This window comes from Acinonyx jubatus, chromosome E4 (assembly GCF_027475565.1).
Source record: "Acinonyx jubatus isolate Ajub_Pintada_27869175 chromosome E4, VMU_Ajub_asm_v1.0, whole genome shotgun sequence".
NCBI lineage: Eukaryota > Metazoa > Chordata > Mammalia > Carnivora > Felidae > Acinonyx > Acinonyx jubatus.
In genome coordinates this window covers 41,513,547-41,535,195 of record NC_069395.1, presented here as the reverse complement: position 1 = coordinate 41,535,195, position 21,649 = coordinate 41,513,547, and the positions used below count along the sequence as shown (strand labels likewise).

The following is a 21,649-nucleotide window of genomic DNA, read 5'->3' as shown; positions in this document are numbered from 1 at the left end:
AAGCATGTTCTTTAAAATTAGTGGAACAAAATATGTGAGAGGATGGGATCAAAAGCACAGATACAGGAAGATCTGTCTTCCCTTGAGATGGAAGAAGACAAGATTGGGGAGACAGAAATTACGAGAGAAAGAGGAGATACTATGGGTTCGGTTCCAGATCACCACAGTCAAGTGAGTATCGCAATAAAGCAAGTCAAGTGAAGTTTTGGGGTTTCTCTGTGCATAGAAGTGATGTCGACACTAGACTGTACTCTGTTAAGTGTGCAATAGGACGTTGTCTAAAAACAGTGTATATACTTTAAAAAGACTTTATTGCTGGGGTGCCTGGCTGACTCAGTTGGTAAAGCACGTGTCTCTTGATCTCGGGATTGTAAATTTGAGCCCCATGTTGGGTGTAGAGATTACTTAAAAATAAAATCTTTAACATAAAAATATTGCTGAAAAATCCTAGTCATCATCTGAGCTTTCAGTGAGTTACAACCACAGATCACCATAACCAATATAACAGTGAAAAAGCTTGAAATATTGCTAGAATTACCAAAAGGTGACACAGAGACACAAAGGGAACAAATGCTGTTGGAAAAATGGTACCAATAGACTTGCTTGACACTGGGTTGCCACAAACCTTCAATTGGTAAAACACACAGTGTCTACTAAGTGCAGTAAAACAAAGCACAATAAAATGAAGTATGCTGTTTTCATCATGCATTCAGCAAGTAATCCCTGAGTGTGCCATGTATTTTGTTAGTTACTGGGATGGGACTGATGAGCAGAACAGTGTACTGGCCCTCATGGAATTTATGGTGGGGAGTAGTGAGGAGCTCTGGGGACAGGGGAACAGACATTAATCAGAATAACACAAATGTCTATTTGCAAACTAAGAGAAAAGTACAGAGAGCCATGTGAGTGTCTGACATGGGGCAGCAGGACCAGGCTGGGGGTGAGGAGATCAGGGGAAGCTTCACTGAAGAAGCCTCGCTCTCTAGATTCGTAAGCAGGGTTAGCTTCTTGCCATAAGAGGAATGGTTTGGAATAGCAGATGAAACAGGTTTTCAGAGCTGTCATGGGAAAGGTGATCTGGAGTCAGAAAAGAATAGATACAAAGTGCTGGCAGGTCTCTGGAAGAGCCCAGCTCAGCTGTGGTCAGACTGCCATGGATTTATAGTGAACCCAGTCAGCAGTCTTAACCCGGAGGGTCTTCTCCACTTTGAGGCACGGAGATCCTCATAGCTGTGGGAAGAGAGTTTGAGAATGATGTGCGCGTCAAGCTGCCTGTGTGTTCAGAGACATCGAGCCAGATTTTATTGCTTGCCTGTGAGAGATTCTGTGGTTTAACATGATGTCGTTTGTTAGACTTTTGATGATGAAATTGCTTTACCTTGACTCTTGGACCCACGCATAGTTGAAGCAAACCCTAGAAAATTCAACCTTGATGCGACTGAATTGAGTATAAGAAAAACCTTCATCACAAGCACTCGGCAAGTTGTCAGGGTAAGGAATATGAGCTTACTGTGTTATTTGTGCAAGAAATAGCCAAACTGCTTTTCTTAATTGTAAACTAATAGGTCGACTCTGAAACCACTTTTTAGTATGAATTAAATGCCGCTTTCCATCATAATTTCTCTGATTCAAAGAAAGAAATTTGTTTCTAGTATTGTCAGGCTTATTTCTTGGAGCAAAATGGAGAGAGTAGATGCCTGGCCCTGGGGAAGTTACTTTAAGGGTGTCCTACTTGGCCATAGCTCTCATTCCTCCAAACCAGTTCTCTTGTTTCCTCTTTATTTCTTGCTCTACTGCGTTTTTGGACAAAAGGAAGAATTACCATTGTAGAAACCATTTGGTTCCTTGATGGATTGGTAATCACTTTGCATTGTGCAGAGTGACTCTTACCAGGTTTGGATAGCGGCCTCTTCCACCATCTGAATTGCTTCTGGAACTTTTGCAACCCGTGTTACTGACATTTCCATATACAACTGCTTGACAGCCTTTCGGGAGCTGTCCAGAGCAAGCATCCATCAAGAGTATTAAAAGCCAGTCCAAGTTGAACAAATCTTTAGTCTCAAATTACATAGCTAATAATCTATTGTTAAAAAAAAACCTAAGAGAAAATATCATTTAAGTCAAATCCTGTATCCTTGAGATATGTTTGTATTTGAAACTATATGGCTAAGCCGTTTGATTAGCATAACTAGATGTAAGAGAACCAGCTGTCTTTAACATATGTACTAGAAAGCAGCTTCCTTGAATAAAAAGACTTGGGATCATACCAGCGCTAACATATGGCTTTTTAAGAGTCATCTTAGGCAGGAACCTTGGTATGTGTTTGCCAAAAACTTTATGTCATGTGATTTCCTTTTGAAATTATTTCAGATGGTAGGTTATCACTGAACTTTAACTATTCTTGTTTCTTCCTTTATTCATTAGTTGCCTTTCTATATACATATATCTAAATTATTTTTAAATAAGGCCATACTTTAATGGGCCTCATATTTTTGGACCTGGGTGCCCCATCTATATACACTGAGCATTTGAATTAGACACTCTTAATTTCTAGCCGGTTCAGAACACTGTTCTAATAAGGAAGCCTTTTATTCCAATAAGGTAAATCTCCAATTACTTATTTGATACATATGGTTTGCTTTTCTATTTTTTGTAATAGATTTTCTGAAAGACACTTCTGTAGATGTTAGTATTTAAATGGTGCCTTGCAGTGAAGCATATGTCCCTGACCTTAATCATTATATTTATTCTTTCTGCAAAATAGTACTACTTGTAAGTTTTGCAAATTGAAATTCAGAGGTAAGTATATTGAAAGTTAAGTTAATTGGTATAACTGGAAGTAGAAACTGAAGTTCATTTTGAAAAGCTTTTTAAAGTGTATTCTTTGATAGAACTGTTTAAAATCAAGTCCATGCTTCATAATGCTGCAGCCCTTCTAGGGTTGAGGTCTAAATCATACTCCACTGTATCATCCAACTGAGTATTGTAGAGTTTTTAGTCATTCTTGTTTTAATTGTGACTCCTTTTTGGAAAGCTGTTACTGTTTGCTAGTTGTAGGTTAACAGTACCTAATTGAGCTTTTGTTGATCTCATTTTAATAAATTCTAATTGAAATCCTTCAGAAGAGAAGGACATAGTAATGAGGCTTACCTGAATTTTTTTTCTTAAAGCACCATGTGTTGATTGAATATTATTGCATTTGGGGGGCGCCTGGGTGGCTCAGTCGGTTAAGCATCTAACTTCAGCTCGGGTCATGATCTTGCGGTTTGTGAGCTCGAGCCCCACGTCAGGCTCTGTGCTGACGGCTCAGAGCATGGAGCCTGCTTCGGATTCTGTGTCTCCTTCTCTTTCTGCCCCTCCCCAACTTGTGCTCTGTGTCTCTCTGTCTATCAAAAATAAATAAATGTAAAAAAAATTGTTTTAATTAAAAAAATATTGCATTTGGCGAAGCAGTATTTGCAGGTTTTTTTTTTATGTTTATTTATTTATTTTGAGAGAGAGAGAAAGTGAATGCATTCAAGGGAGGGGCAGAGAGAGAGAGGGAGAGAGAGTATCCCAACCAGGCTTCTCGCTGACATAGGGTTCCATCCCATGAACCGTGAGATCATGACCTGAGCTGAGATTAAGTAAGAGACACTTACCCTACTGAGTCTCTAGTTAAGCAGTATTTATATACTGAGATCTCCGGGTTCTAGTTGAAGGAGGCAGAGTAGGATCAGAGAGTTAGGAGATTTGGGAAAAGAAACCTATGACCAAGCTCAGGTTTGGGATGTGTATATCACAAGCTTACATAAAGTCCTCTGTTAACCTGTTATCAGTACGTTTTCGTTTATTTGCTCCAAAAGGAGTACATTTTGATCCACAGCTTTCTTCTTCCTAGGCAGGAGAGTTGGTAACACATTGTACATTTGTGTTTGGTTGTTCTGTCTGAAGAATTACATCTTTCCCTCATTTTTCCTTGCAATTCATGTCCATTGGCTTTGCTTTTAGAAGCATCCCTGGTTTCAAGAGTCTTGTTTGTGTGTTTTCCCAAGTGTCTTTGAAGTTTATGTAGTTTTTACTAAGTTTTGCTGGCAGTTTTTATTGAAGAGAGCAAAAATATTTTTGTGTGTGTGTAAATAGCCTTTGATATTTTTGAAGTAATCATTTTTATATTTGTGGGGTCACCTACACATCGGAGATCTTGCATGTGAAATGTTTGTGTTGTGGAAATATGTTCCAGAAGTGACTTTGTCTTAACTTAGTAGCAGAAGGTTTTGAAGTATATGGCAGAGGCACAGGGAATGAACTGTGAGGAGACCTGAGTTCTAGGCTCATTTGTGACCTTAATAAATTTTCATCATGGCAAGTGATTTAGCCTCTCTGGCTCTATGTTTTCTTTATCAATTAAATGGTCCTCACAGACATTCTCTCTAACTTTCAAAGATGATGAGAACTGTACCCCTTGCGAAAAAAAATCCAACTTGTTCCAACCCAAGAATTGTTTCCATTTCTTTGTAAGTCAAGATAGACATGGTTAACCAAAAAGGGGAGGTGTACAATGTGGACAGAGATGACGTTGGGATGTGTGACCTCTGAGTGCTGAGTACTGGGATGTATGGTGTCCCATTCACTCAGTCTGGAAGACACCATGAAATGGGAACAGGAGCATAAGTAACTAGGACATTTATTGTGTTGTGGGTTTTTTTTTTGTTTTTTTGTTTTTTTTGACAGACGAACCAAATTGTATTGGTGTTAGCTGCTTCTGGACTGCTGGTTCTAAACTTCATGTGTTAGAAAGAAGATGACTGATTACCTTTTTGCCTGATAGGTTGTTACAGAATGCTTAACAGTGTTCGGTGACTTAGCTTAAAATTCCAAATCCTAATAAGGAGGCTAGTGGCTGATAACTTTTAACAGACGTAGAAACAAATGGCGACTAGAAGTGAAAGCCTGGCTGTTTTACCTGCTGTCATGGCCACACAGGACACACACTGCACAGCCATTGGAAGAGTCACTCGCCATCAGGGCTAACGGCCCCTCCACATATATTTTAGTAAGCAGACACTTTAAAAACCTGGAGCTTTTAAATACGTATTTCATAGGGGCGCCTGGGTGGCTCAGTCGGTTAAGTGGCCGACTTCGGCTCAGGTCATGATCTCGAGGTCCGTGAGTCCGAGCCCCACGTCGGGCTCTGTGCTGACAGCTCAGAGCCTGGAGCCTGTTTCAGATTCTGGGTCTCCCTCTCTCTGACCCTCCCCCGTTCATGCTCTGTCTCTCTCTGTCTCAAAAATAAATAAACGTTTAAAAAAAAATTTATTTTAGTAAATACGTATTTCATTAAAGTAATGCATGTTCATGAAGGAAAATTAGAAAAGTTTATAAGAGGAAAAAATAGAAAAAAGAAATCTAAGCTCCAAATAATGAACACAACCTTTGCTATATTTTCTCATGGTGATTTTCTTCTCAGTGTATGATAGTTGTATTTTTACAGTTGTGATCATAGTGTTAAGCCATCATAAGCATTTTGTATTTTAATTTTTAAAATTAAAAGCAATTCATACTTGCTATTTTTAAAATGCAAATAATTTTGCTGGATGAGAAAGGTAAAAAATGCCCCTCCATTCTGTCATTCCACTCCCTGGAAATAATCACTATTAACAGTTTTACATATTTCCTCTAGTCATTATATGACATAGAAATAGACTCTTTTAAAACAAAAAAAATTTTTTTAAATGTTTGTTTATTTTTGAAAGAGACAGAGACAAAGTGTGAATGGGGGAGGGGCAGAGAGAAAGAGAGACAGAATCCCGAGTAGGCTCTAGGCTCTGAGCAAGCTGTCAGCACAGAGCCCAACATGGGGCTCGAACTCACAAACCATAAGATCATGACCCGAGCCGAAGTTGGACACTCAACCAACTGAGCCACCCAGGCACCCCTGAAATAGACTCTTAAAAGAAATGGCACATTAGTCTGAGTTTACTCTAAGTTACTATTCTCTTCTTGGGACATGCTGCTTTTTTCTACTTTTCTTTCCTATTATAAATAGCACTGCAGTGTACATCTTTGCTTTTTTTCTGGTATATATTTTATACTGTTCTTTTTTTAAGATTTTATTTTTAAGTAATCCCCACACCCACCATGGGGCTCTAACTCACAACCCTCAGATCAAGAGTTGCATGCTCTACTGACTGAGCCAGCCAGGCGCCCCTTTTATATTGTTTTCTTAAAATAAATCCTAATAGTGGAATTGCTAGGTCAAGGCCGTGAATATTTGACACAAATATCAAGGCTCCTGTTACAAAATGTCAAGTTTTTTCAGTTAGTCCAGTTTACTTTCCAGCCATTGTTCCAGAGCAGCAGTTTTTTGTTTTTTTTTTTTTACATTTTTATTGAAGTACAAAAATAGACAAAAGTGCATGTATCCCAGGTACACAGCTTGAAGAGTTTGTAAACTGGTGACAGCCATGGAAGCATTCCAGAGCATTCCCAGCACCCCTAGAAGCCTCCTTGTGCGCCTTTACGGTCTCTACTTCCCTGTTCACTGTGCTGACTTCTTTTTTTTTTTTTCTTTTCATTTTTTTAATGTTTATTTTTGAGAGACAGAGCACGAGCAGGGGAGGGTACAGAGAGAGAGGGAGACACAGAATCCGAAGCAAGCTCCAGGCTCTGAGGTGTCAGCACAGAGCCTGACGCGGGGCTCAAACTCACAAACTGTGAGATCATGACCCGAGCTGAAGTTGGACACTTAACCAACTAAGCCGCCCAGGCGCCCCACACTGTCCTGACTTCTAACAGCAAAAACACGGTCTACAGATAAAGTTCAAGGTTTAATTGAACTTCAGTTATTTTTTCCATACATGTTTGGATACATGTTGATATTTTCATTATTTCTTTATGCAAGTAATGTTCACTGTTTTTTTTTTAAACTATTATAAAATGTATTAAGTGCATTTTTAAAGCATATGTTATCCCACCAGTGAACATTTAACACCACCCCAGGTGACTCACTCAGGTAAATCTCACACATTTAAGAAACATGGCTTATACCATTGAATTCCCTTTGTTTTAAATAAGCCAATATCTGTATGTTCATGGTGGGTGCTTTTTTTTTTTTTTTTAAACTAAGTATATTTTTCTCAGTTTCTATGGGTGGCCATTTTTTTAAAATTTTTTTTTTTTTTTTTGAGGTTTGTGAACAGCGAAATAGGTAGAGAATTCTAGAATTTCTGGGTCAACTGGACCCTAGACAGAACACCCCTCAGATGTGCTACCTACCCAGTGTCATTTCCAAAGGCTCACATATCCTCTTGTTGAAGGCCCCCAACAGAGGGGGTTTGCTCCTTCTGGATGCACCCTTAGATGGGCAGCACTGGGAGGGACATAGTGACAGGTTATAGTAAAATGATCTCTTTACCTTTGCTCTGCTGGATTAATAACATTTTTTTCTACAGAATACCCGAAGTGATCTTCTAAAACATGAACCAGAATACTGCATGGCCATGCTTAAAATACTTTAATGCTTCTCATTTGCCTTTGCACAGGGGCCTGCAATCTATGACCCATGAAATCTAAGAACAGTTCTACATTTTTTAAAGTATAGTTAGAAAACGTGCGCCCGTGCGCGCGCGCGCACACACACACACACACACACACACACACACACACAACAGTGTATGATGGGCTGAATATTTAATATTTACTCCTTTACAAACAAAGTTTGCCAGCCCCTGCCTCAGAATAAAATCTAAGCAGCCTGAAGGGCCTGCACGTTTGGCCAGCCTTCTCTTCTGTCCCCTAGCCCCAAACACGCAGCTGGCTCCTTGGACAACCCTGGCCTGCTTTCTCAAGAGCCAAAGGCACTGAGCTGTTTCCCACCTCCAGGCTTTTGTATTTGCTGTTCCCTTTGCCCAGATTTCCCGGCCTTTAGTTCTTTCTGTGGTTGACTCATTCTTGCCCTTCAGGTCTCGATTCCATTGTCACCCCTATCCTATGCCTCTAGAGTGGCATTCATCACCCACTCAGTTCCAGCCCTGTTTATTCCCCTCCTTCCCAACACAGCAACCACTTTGTTGACTTATCTGTGGGATTACTGTTTGCCTTTTCTCCACCATAGTGTCGGCCCCATGTGGGCAGGGACCCGGCCTGTATTGCTCACTGCTGTACGTGGGCACGTATTAGGCTTTAGTGAGCATTTGGTGAGCGTAAAAATGGGTGCTGGGAAAGTTGAAGCAAGGTGGTTATTATTCAGACTGCCCATAGGAATTAGGAAAACTGTGGCACTGTCTCATCTGCTGTTCACTTGTCATGCGTCTTGGAAAAAGTTTCTGAGCGCCTAATCCCTCAACATTTGCATCTATAAAATAGCCTACTTGCCAACAGAAAGTTATGAAGTTATTTTGGCAGCATTTATTTTTTTAAAGAAAAATTGTATTACAGCAATCGTACTCAATTCAAATAATTTTAAAGGATATTGGGTTGTGGTTAAATATGATAAGGAAAATGGCTCATATTTAATCAGGTGTTTTACTTCAGAGTAAGTAATGGGTCCATTCATTTTTCTTTCCATACAAAATTATTTTTTAATGTTTATTTTTGAGAGAGAGACAGAGCTTGAGCAGGGGAGGGGCAGAGAGAGAGGGACACACAGAATCCAAAGCAGGCTCCAGGCTCTAAGCTGTCAGCACAGACCCTGACGCCAGGCCCAAACCCACAAGCAGTGAGATCATGACCTGAGCTGAAGTCGGACACTTACCTGACTGAGCCACCCAAGCATCCCTTTACAAAATTATTTTTGATACTGCTCTGGAAATTCACTCTTGGATTAGAATAGTCTATACTTCACATGAATCCAACCCAGAAATAAAATAAGATAGAATACTAGGAAGTATTCTCTGGTGTTTAATGATAGATATACTTTATTCTAAAGTGCATGATTTTTCACATGTATTCTGTTTGAATATCTCAGTCCTTGAGCACAGGTTCTTGAGTTTGTGTCCCAGGATTGCCGTTTACTGACCGTGTCACCTTAAGAGAGTATCTCAGACTTTGTAGATCTCAAACTCCTCACCTGTAAAGCAGAAATAATATCAGCTTCATAGAGTTGTTATGAAAATTCAGTGATAAATATAAGTGTTCGGTGGTGTTTCTGACCCGTGGTTGGTACTCAGGAAATCCCAGCTCCCTTCCTCTGTCTTCCTCTTTAAATTTAGTATCCAGGTTATGCCCTTTTAAAGGAATGCCAGTCCCACTATTTTATTTCCTTTATTTTTGAGACTTTAAAGAATGCTGTCTTTTTGTTTTAAAAATTTCATAATAATGTATGTGTATTTTGCTAGCATGTAAAATATTAACCATGATTTTGTTTAATCTGAGAGTATTCGTTTGTTTTCTGGTCTTCTCCTTACCTCATTAGGACATGAAGGATCACATGTCACCTTCCTCTGTGCAGGCATTAGCTGAACGAAAAAACAGACAGGTGAGTAAACATCTGAATACACAACATCAGTCAAAGAAAATAACATGGTTAGATATTTGTAATTAAAAAATGCTGATGTCTGCGTATTGTGTGTTTAAGCAGAGGACATGTACATGCTGAGCCTGAAGTGAGGTCGGCAGGTGTGAGAAAGTCTGGTCAGCTGCCCCTCCGCTCCCTCACACCCTCTGGCTCTCTCGTCTGGGCTCCCATAGCTCCCTCTGCTTATCCTTGTAGCCCCCACCACACGGCATTTCTTCTGGACGTGTCGCGCGTGCTCCGTGTGCAAGGCTCTGTTAAGTGCTGTAATTGCTCCGTTTCCTGTCTTTTTCTCTGCTGGACCCCATGCTCCTTGAAAGTGAGGAACAGTTTGTGTCACAGGCTGTTTTTGAATCTCTGGCTGCTGTTACATTGCCCATAGAACTTACTAGACATCGAATGAGTGAAATTTTATGTAAAGACACTGGAGGAAACTTAATGTGTGTTAAATTAATGTAACGTGTGAATTTAAGTCCTTCGTCATTTTAAGTATTTTTATTTTATTATTTTTAAAAATTTTTATTTATTTTTGAGAGAGACAGAGTGTGAGTGGAGAGAGAGGGAGACACAGAATCCGAAGCAGGCTCCAAACTCTGAGCTGTCAGCACAGAGCCCGACCTGAGCCAAAGTCGGACATGTAACCAACTGAGCCACCCAAGTGCCCTTTAAATATTTTTTTGACATGAGGTCTAGTTTCTATTAGTTATTACAGATACATCATGAAATCTCATTTCAGAAACCAAAGCACAGATAATGACATATCAAAAATAAAAGCTACAAGAGACCAGTCCTTGAATTTTAAGTATCTTTTTAAAGTTAGATGCTTTGTGTAGACATTTCTTTCTGACTGATAAAATAAAATAAAATAGTTTTAAAAATGTACAACAGGGGCACCTGGGTGGCTCAGTCAGTTAAGCGTCAGACCCTGGATTTTGGCTCAAGTCATGATCTCACAATTTGTGAGATCGAGCCCCACGTCTCTGCACTGTCAGCACAGAGATTCTCTTGGGATTCTCTCTCCCTCTCCTTCTGCCCCATCTCCCCGCCCCCCCTCAAATAAATACTTAATACACACACACACACACACACACCAGTCACCTAAAATTTAGATTTAACTTCAGTTCCGTTCAGACTCCATAAAGTTACCAGTAGTCAGTCCATTTAGTAGACTGTTACTCCAGAATCAGCTCATCATTTTTAACTAACTGGATATCAGTAAGTCCTTACTTTATACCTGCACGTGTTTGTTGACCCACTTAATTTTGAAAACAAGTATTCTAAGAGCTCAAAGAAAGGGAGGGGGCTCTCCAGATACCACCTAACTTAATTTTCCTGTTTCCTTTCTCGCATTTCATTTTTCAAGTCATTGTTGTGTTTTATTTTCTTCCTGTCTACCTCCCTTCCTCTTAACGGTGCAACGAGGAAAAGCCAGTGACTGACCTGGTCCATCTGGCACTAGCTCTTGGGAGAAGCCGAGGGTCTGGCCATAGCTGGCTAGTTTTGAAGTTCCCTTTTTGTCTCCACTTCAGCTCACAGGAGCTGAGTGACCTAAGGTAGTTGTGACAGTGAGATCGGGAACTCTTGGCCTCCATTACCCTGAACTTGAATTGTTTTATTCCCCAGATAGTAGAAGTTGAGCTGACATACACAAACTGTGTAGTTACACATTGCCTTTCCAAGTGTGGACTGGAATTTTGTTTTCAGTGTTGCGTGAAACGTCATAGGGTCACAAATTGTCAAAGAATCGCAGGACCGGTTTTCTGTACGCACTCAGGCAGGCAGGCCTCGCTGCTTCCTGCCAGATCAGGTGCTGTGCTACCCTGGCTGAGCTGGGACCTCTGGCTCTGGCACCTGCACACAGGCTGATCCTCCAGTGCCCTGTGCCCTTGCTGTCTCCTTTCCCATTAAAACAGAGTCCTGGAAGTCAGACTGGTGAAATCTAAGCTGCTTCACAGTAAAGCGTAGACGACTGTTAACGGTGTGACACATGTCCACCTGAGTGTAGACCATGGATGCGTTAGAAAAATAGCCCTGATTGTGTCCCCAGGAGCACACCAGGCTGGTGGAGCCCCCAGTTCTCTGTCGGTAGCCCAATGATGCACTATATATAGCCTTATTCTGACCTTGAAAAAATTGTCACTAGGCCCCACTCTAGTGGGGCCTAAGAATCTCTTAGAGATTCTTAGAGTCTTCAGCTCAGAAGGAGCAGGATCTCTTCAACTTGACAACCCTACAATCAGGGCAGGGCAGGGCCATCTTCAAAAGGCCTCGGGTCTGCTTCCTCCAGAGGCCAGGTTGCCAAGGACTGCTGGAGGCTCTCCTGTGCCCTGGTCCCCTTCTCATAATCATCTCAGCACTTAGGCTCTGTCTTCGGAGCTTTGCCAAGCCCAGTCCCCAAAGTGTGGCCCTTTGACCGAATTCAGCTCTGAGCATCAGGTGAAGTGGGCCACGTCAGTCCCGAGGGGCTAGTAAAGGGCTTTTCAGACAGAGAAGCAAGTAATCAGTTAGGCTTTTAACAGTTCCGGAGATAAAAAGTACCCGGTAAGAAGATCTGGCAACCGCACAAGGAGAAAGAATCTTAGTCAGCAGCATCTTCTGGCTCTTTATGCAGGACTGGTGTGAGCAGTAACTTTGACCAACTAGTCAAACAGGATTGTGGGGCTCCCAGTCCGAGCCCACAGCCGAGAATGAGCTTTCCCATTCCTGACAGGCCTTTTCATATAAGGGAGACTTATCCTTTTTCCAGACTTATCCTGTTCTGGCTACAAACTTCCTTGAATTCATATTGGGAAACCTGACCCTGGTGAAGAGCTCTAACTTCAGGCCCAGCACTCGCCTGGGTTATCAGGATCAGGCACTCATTCGTGGCCATGTCCGCCTGTGAAGCAACCCCCAGGTCCTATCTGGGAAGCCTGTAGCCCTTTCGTTCAACTGGAAGAGCACTGGGATTTACATATGGGTTAAACTGAAGAGACATTGGTGGTTCTTGGGGCTTCTGTGTGTGAGAGGCTGTGACTTAGCTCCTTATCATACTAGGGCACTCTCCCACCTCCTTCCAAAACAAAACCCCAGAAACTTCCCTGGCTCACACTTGAATAAAAAGGATTCTAGATCTGTGGGATTACACTAGAACCTGTGAGTCTCTGGTGAACTTCCCAGGGTAGGAAGAGCTGACCTACAGAGACCGAGTGCTTTTACATTATGTAGTGTGTACAGATGGGCACTTGTTGGTTTGAAGTTGACATTCATTTGCATTTTAATGGGACCAAAGGCCATTTTTGAGTCCCATTGGGAAAGCTTGGAGGCAGCGGGTGCCCTTCCCGGCATTCCTGAAATTGTGCCACGCAGGCACCAACCTCCACCACCACACAAAAGGCTGACCCGGTGGAAAATGCACCGTGAGCAGTATGAGAACTCTTTATGTCCCTGCTGTGGAGCATTTATGCAGATAGTAATGGCTTGTTTCCTGCCCCCCCCCCCAACCTGGCTGCCCCGTCCCGCTCTCACAGGCGCTGCTAGGGGACAGTGGTGGTCAGAGCTGGAGTGCTGGAACGACGGAGAAGTATGTGCGCCTCGACCGTGAGCTCCAGTTAGCCAACTCCCATTTCATCGAGGAGCAGCAGGCCCAGCAGCAGGTACCCAAGGGCCCGTAGGCTGCGGTGGGAGCCAGGCCCTCCCTCCATCCACTGCCAGCAGGTGGGGGGGGGGGGGGGGGGACTTGTCTTGCGGCGGCCTGCGTCCGCCTGTGCCGTGAACCTCCTTCGGAGCACGACCTTGTCAAGAGATCCAAGCTTGATTAGCTCTCTCAGGAAAAGCAGACCAGACATCCACAACTGACAGACAAGGCCATTGATTGAAAAAAACAAAACACAAAAAACTAGCAACGTCTTTCCCCGCCTCCGCTTCTATACTCCGTTTTTTGTTCATTTCAACAAAGGCACTTTCAGAAAAATTGAGTCCTTGTTTTTTCATTGAAAATCTATTATATGTAAAAATAATTGCTTTGGTGGAGGTTATACAGCAGAAAGAAAGCGAGGTTGGTTATATTCACATTGTTGCTTTTGATATGTAGTTGTATTTTAAAAAGGAAGCTGAGAACAATGTATCTGGGGATGTGAGGGTTTTCTGCACATTGAAACTACTGGTTCTTAAATGCGAAGTTGTACGTATACATGTAGGACTGTGTGTTCTCTTTCCATTAGCATCTCTGTTTAACCAGTTGCCTACTTAAATTGCTGTTAATCAAGTAGACTTTTTTATATACAAAAAATGAGGAAGGTACAGCACAATTAACAGTAATTATTTATCACTCAGTGGTTGTCCTTGAGACAGCTCACTGCCACAGGGCCGCCTCTGGTTTGTCCTTGAGCAGGAAGGAAAGGACTCGGTGTGCACAGTTTTCCCACATTCAGAGGTTTGCCAGGCTCTCTCTCGTAGTCAGGCTGTGGCAGCCTGTTGTGGATTGAGACCTTGACCCTGGTGTGGGCTTCCTCTTCCCAGATCCCCCCTGGCTCAGTGGTTACTGCACAGGTGCTTTTGGCCCTGGCCTTTTCCCTCAATGGACTCGAGCCACACGGCATCAGTCCCCCTTGGTGGTTTCAAGGTTTGCTGACTGTTCACACGTTGGATCAGCAGGAGGTATCAGTAGCCTGACAACCCAGCCTTTTGGGCAGCGTGTTCTCAGAGGCGATGGTCTGGTCCTTGGATTTCTGGGCTTTGCTTCTGAATGAGAATTGTCCCAAGTTGGCAAAGACGTGAGCAGCTGCTAGAGTACCGGGACTGGAGCCAGGTAAGATGGATTCTCATTGCTTATTTCCCGTTTCTCTGGCACCAGCTGATTGTGGAGCAGCAGGATGAGCAGTTGGAGCTGGTCTCTGGCAGCATCGGGGTGCTGAAGAACATGTCCCAGCGCATCGGAGGGGAGCTGGAGGAACAGGCAGTGTGAGTATCGACATGCCCCTCTTACTGCAGGGAAACTGAGGGGCAGAGCCGTGTTCAGAGACCCCTGAAAAGCCTGACAGTTACATGGCCAGTGAAACCAAAAGCTGTTTTACTTACAGCTCTGTCTTCATTCTGTCTTGTGGACTGACCTCCCCCAAAGAAGCAAATTTATCAGATAAAATTTTCAGCAGGGTTTAGGCAGAGTTATTCTCATGTTAGTTTTACACCTTGCAAAAACAGATCCAGTCTCCTTTGAGCAGATTCTTGGAGTGTTATGACGAATGGGAGCATGAGACAGATCTGGCTTTTGTAACCTCCCTGGGGATTTGGGTCCCGAAGAGGACAGGACATGAGCTGGCTTCACTTTATCACCCCATGACTCTCCTGCTCCATCAAATAAAACTTCTTGCTCTGCATCTTAAACTTTAACTTTATGAAAAAAAGTTTATAAATTTAACCTCAATTAATAAAAAAATCTTCCCTCAAAAGTAAAAAGTAAACACAGAGCAAACAAGAAAAAACAATTGGGTTTCTTTGTTTTTCCCTTGGGTCAGTCTCCTTTTGTGCTTGGAAGCATGGCCCCAAAAGCATCCTTCTAAAACCTGTTCATTTCACAATTTTTTTTTTCTGAAAAAGTAAGACCATCCACTAGGATGTTTCCGAACCTCTCCAGTTGCACTCTTAAGTTCAGTGTTAACACATTCATTCTTCATAAATTCAGAATGGCACCTGCTCTGCTGGAGGTCCTGGGTATTGACAGGGGAGCGAACAGAACAGACCGTCTTTGCCATCAGAGAGTTTACCATTTACTGTGTAGAACGGACGTTCTACAAATGGTGTAAGTCATTAAGAGGTGACAGAGAAGGAAGGAGGAAGGACATGGGACCTGGGAGCCCTCACCTAGCGCAAGCTGCAGACCTGACTTAGCCCAGGTCCCTGAGAAGATGTGTTTAACTGGAACCTGAAGGGTGAGGAGAAGGTGTCCCCAGTGAAGGGTTGGGGGTGAGGGGAGGGCCGACTGAGACAGAGAGTGAGGAAGTGCATGGGGCAGAAAGGTTTACTGTGTATAGAGCATGGGAGTGGGGAGGGGTACAGAAGTCAATACAGGGAGGCCTTAGAAGCCCTGTTATGGGGTTAGGACTTTCTCTTCTGAGGGTGATGGGAAACCATGAAGGTTGTGTTAGGAATGACACCATGGTCAGGTTTACATTTCAGGCAGGCCCATCTAGCCGTGGCATAAAAAAAATTCTTTTAACGTTTATTTTTGAGAGAGAGAGAGAGAGAGAGAGAGAGAGAGAGAGAGAGACAAAGCACAAGCAGGGGAGGGGCAGAGAGAAAGGGAGACACAGAATCCGAAGCAGGCTCCAGGCTCTGAGCCATCAGCACGGAACCCGACACAGGGCTCAAACCCATGAACTGTGGGATGATCATGACCTGAGCTGAAGTCGGATGCTTAACCAGCTGAGCCACCAGGTGCCATGTCTAGCTGCGGTTTAGATGACCAACCATAGTAGAGCAAGACTGGAGGCAGGGAGACTAGGTGGGAAGCTACAAGAGCGGAATCTAGGCATGTGTGTTTAATTTCCGTCTAAAATGCATTCTTCCCCTAAAATGCCAGTTGGGGGACGGGAAAGGACTAATTGCCTGAACTCCTTGGGCTTCAGTAGATAACAGAGAAGCCTGGTAGACTTCCAGTTAAAGATGGTGACTTTGAACACACCGAATACACCTTTTATCTCTGCTCCCTCCCTAAAGCCCACTAGAGTGCAGGCAGAGGGATGTTGTTTTTTAGCGGCATAAAACCTATGGGGACATAGAGCATGAAATAACAAACAATAAGCATAACATTTAGATCCTGGATGGTTACCGACTCTACCGACCAGAGAAAGCTGAACCCTCGGCCAGCCGTGGGGAGAGCCAGGGAGCAAGCTGGTGGCCACGAGCCACCGGCTGGGAAGAGCATTTGCTCGCTCTAGACAGCGTGAGCCCCGAAGGGCGATCTCCTCACACCGTGACAGAATCATGTTGGAAGGAAGGAGGAGGAGGTGTGGGGTGGATGCAGAGATGGGGAAGGAAATGGGAGCAGAGCAAAGCCCTAGCCCTTCTAGTGCAGAGTCAGCAGGACAGAATTCTGGTGCAAGCATTTACTTCAAAAAGTGGAGAAAGCCCGAGAGAAGAGTGGGAGGGGCTGGAGCAGTTGTCCTGGGGGCGGGAAACAGCTGTGTTTTTTGGGGGTTTTGTTTTTTGTTTTTAATGAAAACTCTTAACGTGCTATTTAGCTCTTTAAAGTATGTGTCGAGACACCTGGGTGGTTCAATTGGTTAAGGGTCCGACTTCGGCTCAGGTCATGATCTCACAGTTCATGGGTTCGAGCCTGGCATTGGGCTCTGTGCTGACAGCTCAGAGCCCGGAACCTGCTTCGGATTCTATGTCTCCCTCTGTCTCTCCACCCCTCCCCTGCTTGCACTCTCTCTCTCTCTCTCTCTCTCTCAAAAATAAATATTTTTTTAAAAAAAGAAAAATATTTAAAAAATAATAAAGTGTGTGTCACTTTGGTAAAAATAATAAGTAAATTCAAAGGAGAACACGTGGGTCTTGGACTCTGACCTGTGTTCCCCAGGACGTGTAGCCACTGGCAGCTGTGCCGTTGGCCACATAACATGTGGTCAGTCTGAACTGAGATGTGGCCGAAATGTAAATGCACCAGACTTTGAAGACTTACTATGAAAAAAAAAAAAAAAACCCACAAAGTAGCTTGTGCATGATTTTTTTAAATATTGATTACATGTTGAAACAATAATGTTTTGGCTATATGGAGCCAAATAAAGCAGATTATGAAAATTAATTTCTTCCTTTTTGTTTTAAATATGTGGCTACCAGAAATACAAAATAGCGTACGGATTCACAGCCTGTTTCTTTTGGACAGCGCCGAGGAGATAGATCGGGGCTAGAAACCTAGTTAGTGGGTGTCCTTGGGCTGGAGGCTGGGTGACTGGCCTTTTTGTCCTCAGTCGGAAAAGTCATGCCCGGCATACAAAGGTGGCTCTTGTGTTTTCGGCATTTGGCCCTGCCTGGATAGGTCTGCAGCTGCAGGGCTAAGATGCTACCAGGATCTAAGATGAGCTAATAATGTCTTAATGTGAAAATTCAGGTAAGGGACAAAGACTTGCTTATTTAGTTGTCAACATGGACTGTATTTCCTAATTGACTTAATGAGGAGTCGGTTGCCCTGAATCCTGAAGGGTTGTCGGCTGCTTCATGTGGGCACAGACCGAGCCCAGGACTTTCTAGCCGCCATTGATGCTGTCAGAGTACTAGAGCCTTACTAATAAGACCTCTGGTCTTAATAAGACTAATTGGTATGTTGCATTCTATATTTGAGATGATCACATGTTAGCCCAGAGTTGAAAAGTCTGGAATGTTTGGTGATTTATGAAATAAACATTGTTGGGATGAGAGTATTTTGGTGTTTTCTTTCCCAGCTGCACCTTGGACAGCAAAATAGTGTTAGCTTCCTGGAGCCGCTTCTCCCCGTGGGAAAACACTGGCTTCTCTGCAGGCGTAGGTGAGGAGCACACACTGTCAGGAATGGCAGTCCCAGGGCCTCCCGGCGTTATGACAAAGCACAGAGTGCATTACAGGCAATGATTATTAGATTCAAGTATGTTTGGCTCCTGTCGCCACGAAGTGCTTTGTGTTATGACCTGGTGCTCACAAGACCCCCGGCAGGGAAGCTACCCCATTTTACAGATGTGGAAACTGTGCCAAAGAGTTGTGGGGTGCCTTGTCAAGGTAGCAGGGGAAGCAAGTGGCAAAGCCTGGTTGTCTGACCTCACACAGCCTCTTTCTAGAGCACTGCGTTGCCACTGAGTTTCTGTTCTTCTATCAGTCAGCTCCACACTGCCTGGTCTACACTTCTAAAATCTACAAAGCTCTAAAAAAATTTTTTTTAAGTTTTCAGCAAGCCCATATTACAGGAAACCTAACCTGAACTCACTGCAGCTATGATTCCTGTTAGTTTCCTCTGCAGAAACATTAACATGCTTGATTATGGGGTCTGCCCCAGACCCTGCTTGCGAGTGCTGGCTAATATCCAGCATATGTAATTCATTGCTTTTTTAAATTCCTAAAATTCTGAAATCAAAAAAACATGTCTTGTGCTAAGGAGTTTGGATAATAGATTGATCAAACCCCCACATTACCTATTTTAGGTTTGCTAACACTGAGGCGTGGGGTAAGATCATACCTTACCATGATTTAATTTCATGGCCAGTGTGTTGCCAAGACTTTGTGCTTACCAGCCACCCCTCTGTGTCTGCTTCTCTTTCCAGTATGTTGGATGATTTCTCCCATGAGTTGGAGAGCACTCAGTCCCGGTTGGACAATGTGATGAAGAAACTTGCAAAAGTATCTCACATGACCAGTGGTATGTATGGCATTTAAATCTTAAGAATTCCTACTTCATTCTAGAAACATGGTCTATAGCGTTCTCACAGGTGTGCCCCTTCAGATCTCTCTCCTGTCATACATTTTTGGGTCTGCTTTCTTGTCAGAGAAGGAAGACCGGTAGGCACAGGCCTCGTCTGCCACTTATGGCCTTCACCGGAGAAGTGGTCTTTGTGTCCCCCCACCGCACAAGGCTGGTGTGGTGGGTGACTTTTCTCCTAGTGGAGCAACTCTCATTGCAATTACAAAATCCTTTTTTATTTCACTTTCTTATTTCCTTGCCCATATAGGGAACAGTAATGAAGAAGCCGGTTATTGTTTTCCCTGGACTTTCTTTTATTGAAAAACTCCTACCATTTCAGAATCAGATGGCCTTACAGATCTAATTTAAATATCTTTCAGGGGCACCTGGGTGGTTCTGTCATTTAAGCATCTGACTCTTAATTTTGGCTCAGGTCATGATCTCATTGGTCTTCTAGTTTGTGAGATCGAGCCCTGCATTGGGCTCCATGCTGACAGCGGGGATCCTGCTTGTGATTCTCTCTCTCTCTCTCTCTCTCTCTCTCTCTCTCGCTCTCGCTCTCGCTCTCGCTCTCTGCCCCTCCCCCACTCTCAATGCATGCGGTCTCTCTCTCTCTCTTTCTTTCTCAAAATAAATAAACTTAAAAAAAATCTTTTTAAATAAAAAATAAATTGCTTTCACTTAAAGTCGTAAGTGAAATATTCCAGCAGATTTGCGCCGAGTGGGGTGAAATTTTAACAGTTTTCAAATTGGTCACTACGTAGGAAGATATGTTCCAGTGACTCTATTTGTTGATGGCAGCAACCCACCTCCCCTAGTACATTAGAAATACTGTATTTTAAAGCCGAAGAACATCCAGTATCTCCTTTCTTCTTTAGTCGCCAGGGGGTGGCTTGGTCAAGGGAGGAACTGAGGTACTCCTTGTGGTGATGTAAATGTGGTTGAAGCAGAGCACTAGCACCCCCGCTGGAGCTTCCCATTTCTTGCCTCATTCTTCTGTGGGTTTCCTCTCATCAGGTATGTGTTACGGGGTCTAATGGTTCATTCAACCTTCTGCGCTAAGGCTAATACAGATCTATATTTGCTTTCCAGCAGTTTAACTCATAGTCAAGTTAAAGAACAGTTATCTGGGGCTCAGCTTCTGACCTGTAAAAAAATAGGTTGTTGCCTGCCTCTTCAGAGCATTGTGGAAGTTAAATTAAATAATAGTAATTAATGTACAAGTGTTTAAAGTGTCTCCCACGTATTAGTACTTACTTAATGTTTGTTTCTTTTTTAAAAAATAGGAAGTCAGGCAGAATATGGCCCTGCAGGGCAAAGGACCTGTTTTGTTTTGTTTTTTTTAATGCAAAACAGAGGGAAGCTCGTAGCCAGACTTAGTTCCTTCTTTCTCTCCAGGGACAAATACCTTTAAGCCTCCAGCAGCTTTTCATTGCCTGAAGCAGGCACCAGCTTAGTTAATCTTTCACACACTTAGAGAAAGGTTTGCAAAGCCTTCTTCCCTATTCCTCTGTTCTCTCCCACCTTCATGCTTCTACTTAAAAAAAAATAATAATAATTAGTGAAGTATTACATAACCAGTGTAAACCCCAGGCCCTCTCTAGTGTGTGTATTCATCACAAAGTCAAGTAGCTACTTCAGCACCAGTTTTGTTTGGGGAAGAGCAAAGAACAAAGATGCACTGTGTCTTTGTTTCTCAGCATTCCGGGAATGAATAATTTAGAAAAGTGCTTGCATTGTGATAAGCCGTTCAGTGTGTATAAATAGCACTGAGCCTTGCTTATGCTTTATGCTACTTTATCCTGAAAGAAAAGTTTGGGGAGCAAAGTAGGGACTTCAATTATATTTGTCTAAGAAAAAGGGCCAGGAGACGGAGAATTCAGCCTGAAAGGCCCTTCAGTTTAGACAGCTTGCCCGTGGTTTTTTCATTTTAAGCTTTGCCTGCTCCCAAGAGAAAGATTGCTCAGGGCCTCCTGCTTGGTGCTCTTGGCTTCAGGTTGACACCAAGGCAATTTGTATTTGCCTCTGTTCTCCATAACTTCTGGGCAAGTTCGCGGCTTTTTAATCTGTACTTAAAGTATATGAAGACACGTTGAAGTTGATCAGGCAGTAACCACGCTCACATGGCAGCCACACGGTTCCGGAGAATCAGAACGTCTGCCCTTCCCCGTGGCTGGCTGCTTCGTGGAAGAAATCAGCCGAGATGCCACACTCGCTTTATGAGTGACCCAAGGACGGTGTATTCTTTTGAGTAGAAGGTTCTTTTGAGTCTTCCCTCACCTTCTAAAATTTTTTTATCTTTTCTCTCCAGTGGAGGAAAATATACTGGAAGGGGAGAAACACCTGCCATTGGAGCTCTCTTTGTTCCCATCTACTTTTTGAAGCAGGTCTTGAGCTTACAAAGCTGGTTAGGCTTTTCCCTTGAGAGCGCAGAAGCCTTTGTGGTTAGTTTTGCCCCCCTTCTGAGGAGAAGTCAGCGGGTGAGGTTACCTGGTTCAGGCTTCTTAGCAGCAGCTTAGCACTTCAAAGGGAAATGGCTTTAAAGGAGCGTCCCCGGTTGTGCTAGCTTGTATGAGGGATGTTGTCCTTGATGAAAACCCCTATTTAATGCAATCCTGGAAGAGAGAGTGATCGGAGGTGGGAGGGGCTTGGGGAGAGGCTGATGGAAAGCCAAAAAGTGGAAAATTGGTTCGATATTGGGAATCTAGGGTTGAGAATGTTGGGGGGTTGGGGGGACAGGGATATGT

The 21,649-nt window shown here is 43.3% G+C and overlaps 1 protein-coding gene across 2 annotated transcripts in view; it reads left to right on the top strand.

Annotated features, from left to right (window-relative positions):
• STX6 (syntaxin 6) overlaps positions 1–21,649 on the top strand; it is a 51,377-nt gene that overhangs the window by 22,200 nt on the left and 7,528 nt on the right. Inside the window, exons 3-7 of one of the 2 annotated variants that reach the window (XM_015062877.3) lie at positions 1,397–1,491; positions 9,395–9,457; positions 13,003–13,128; positions 14,328–14,434; positions 18,766–18,860. In XM_015062877.3, the coding sequence (XP_014918363.1) occupies positions 1,397–1,491; positions 9,395–9,457; positions 13,003–13,128; positions 14,328–14,434; positions 18,766–18,860 (486 nt within the window). The other variant, XM_053209675.1, reaches the window with a different exon arrangement.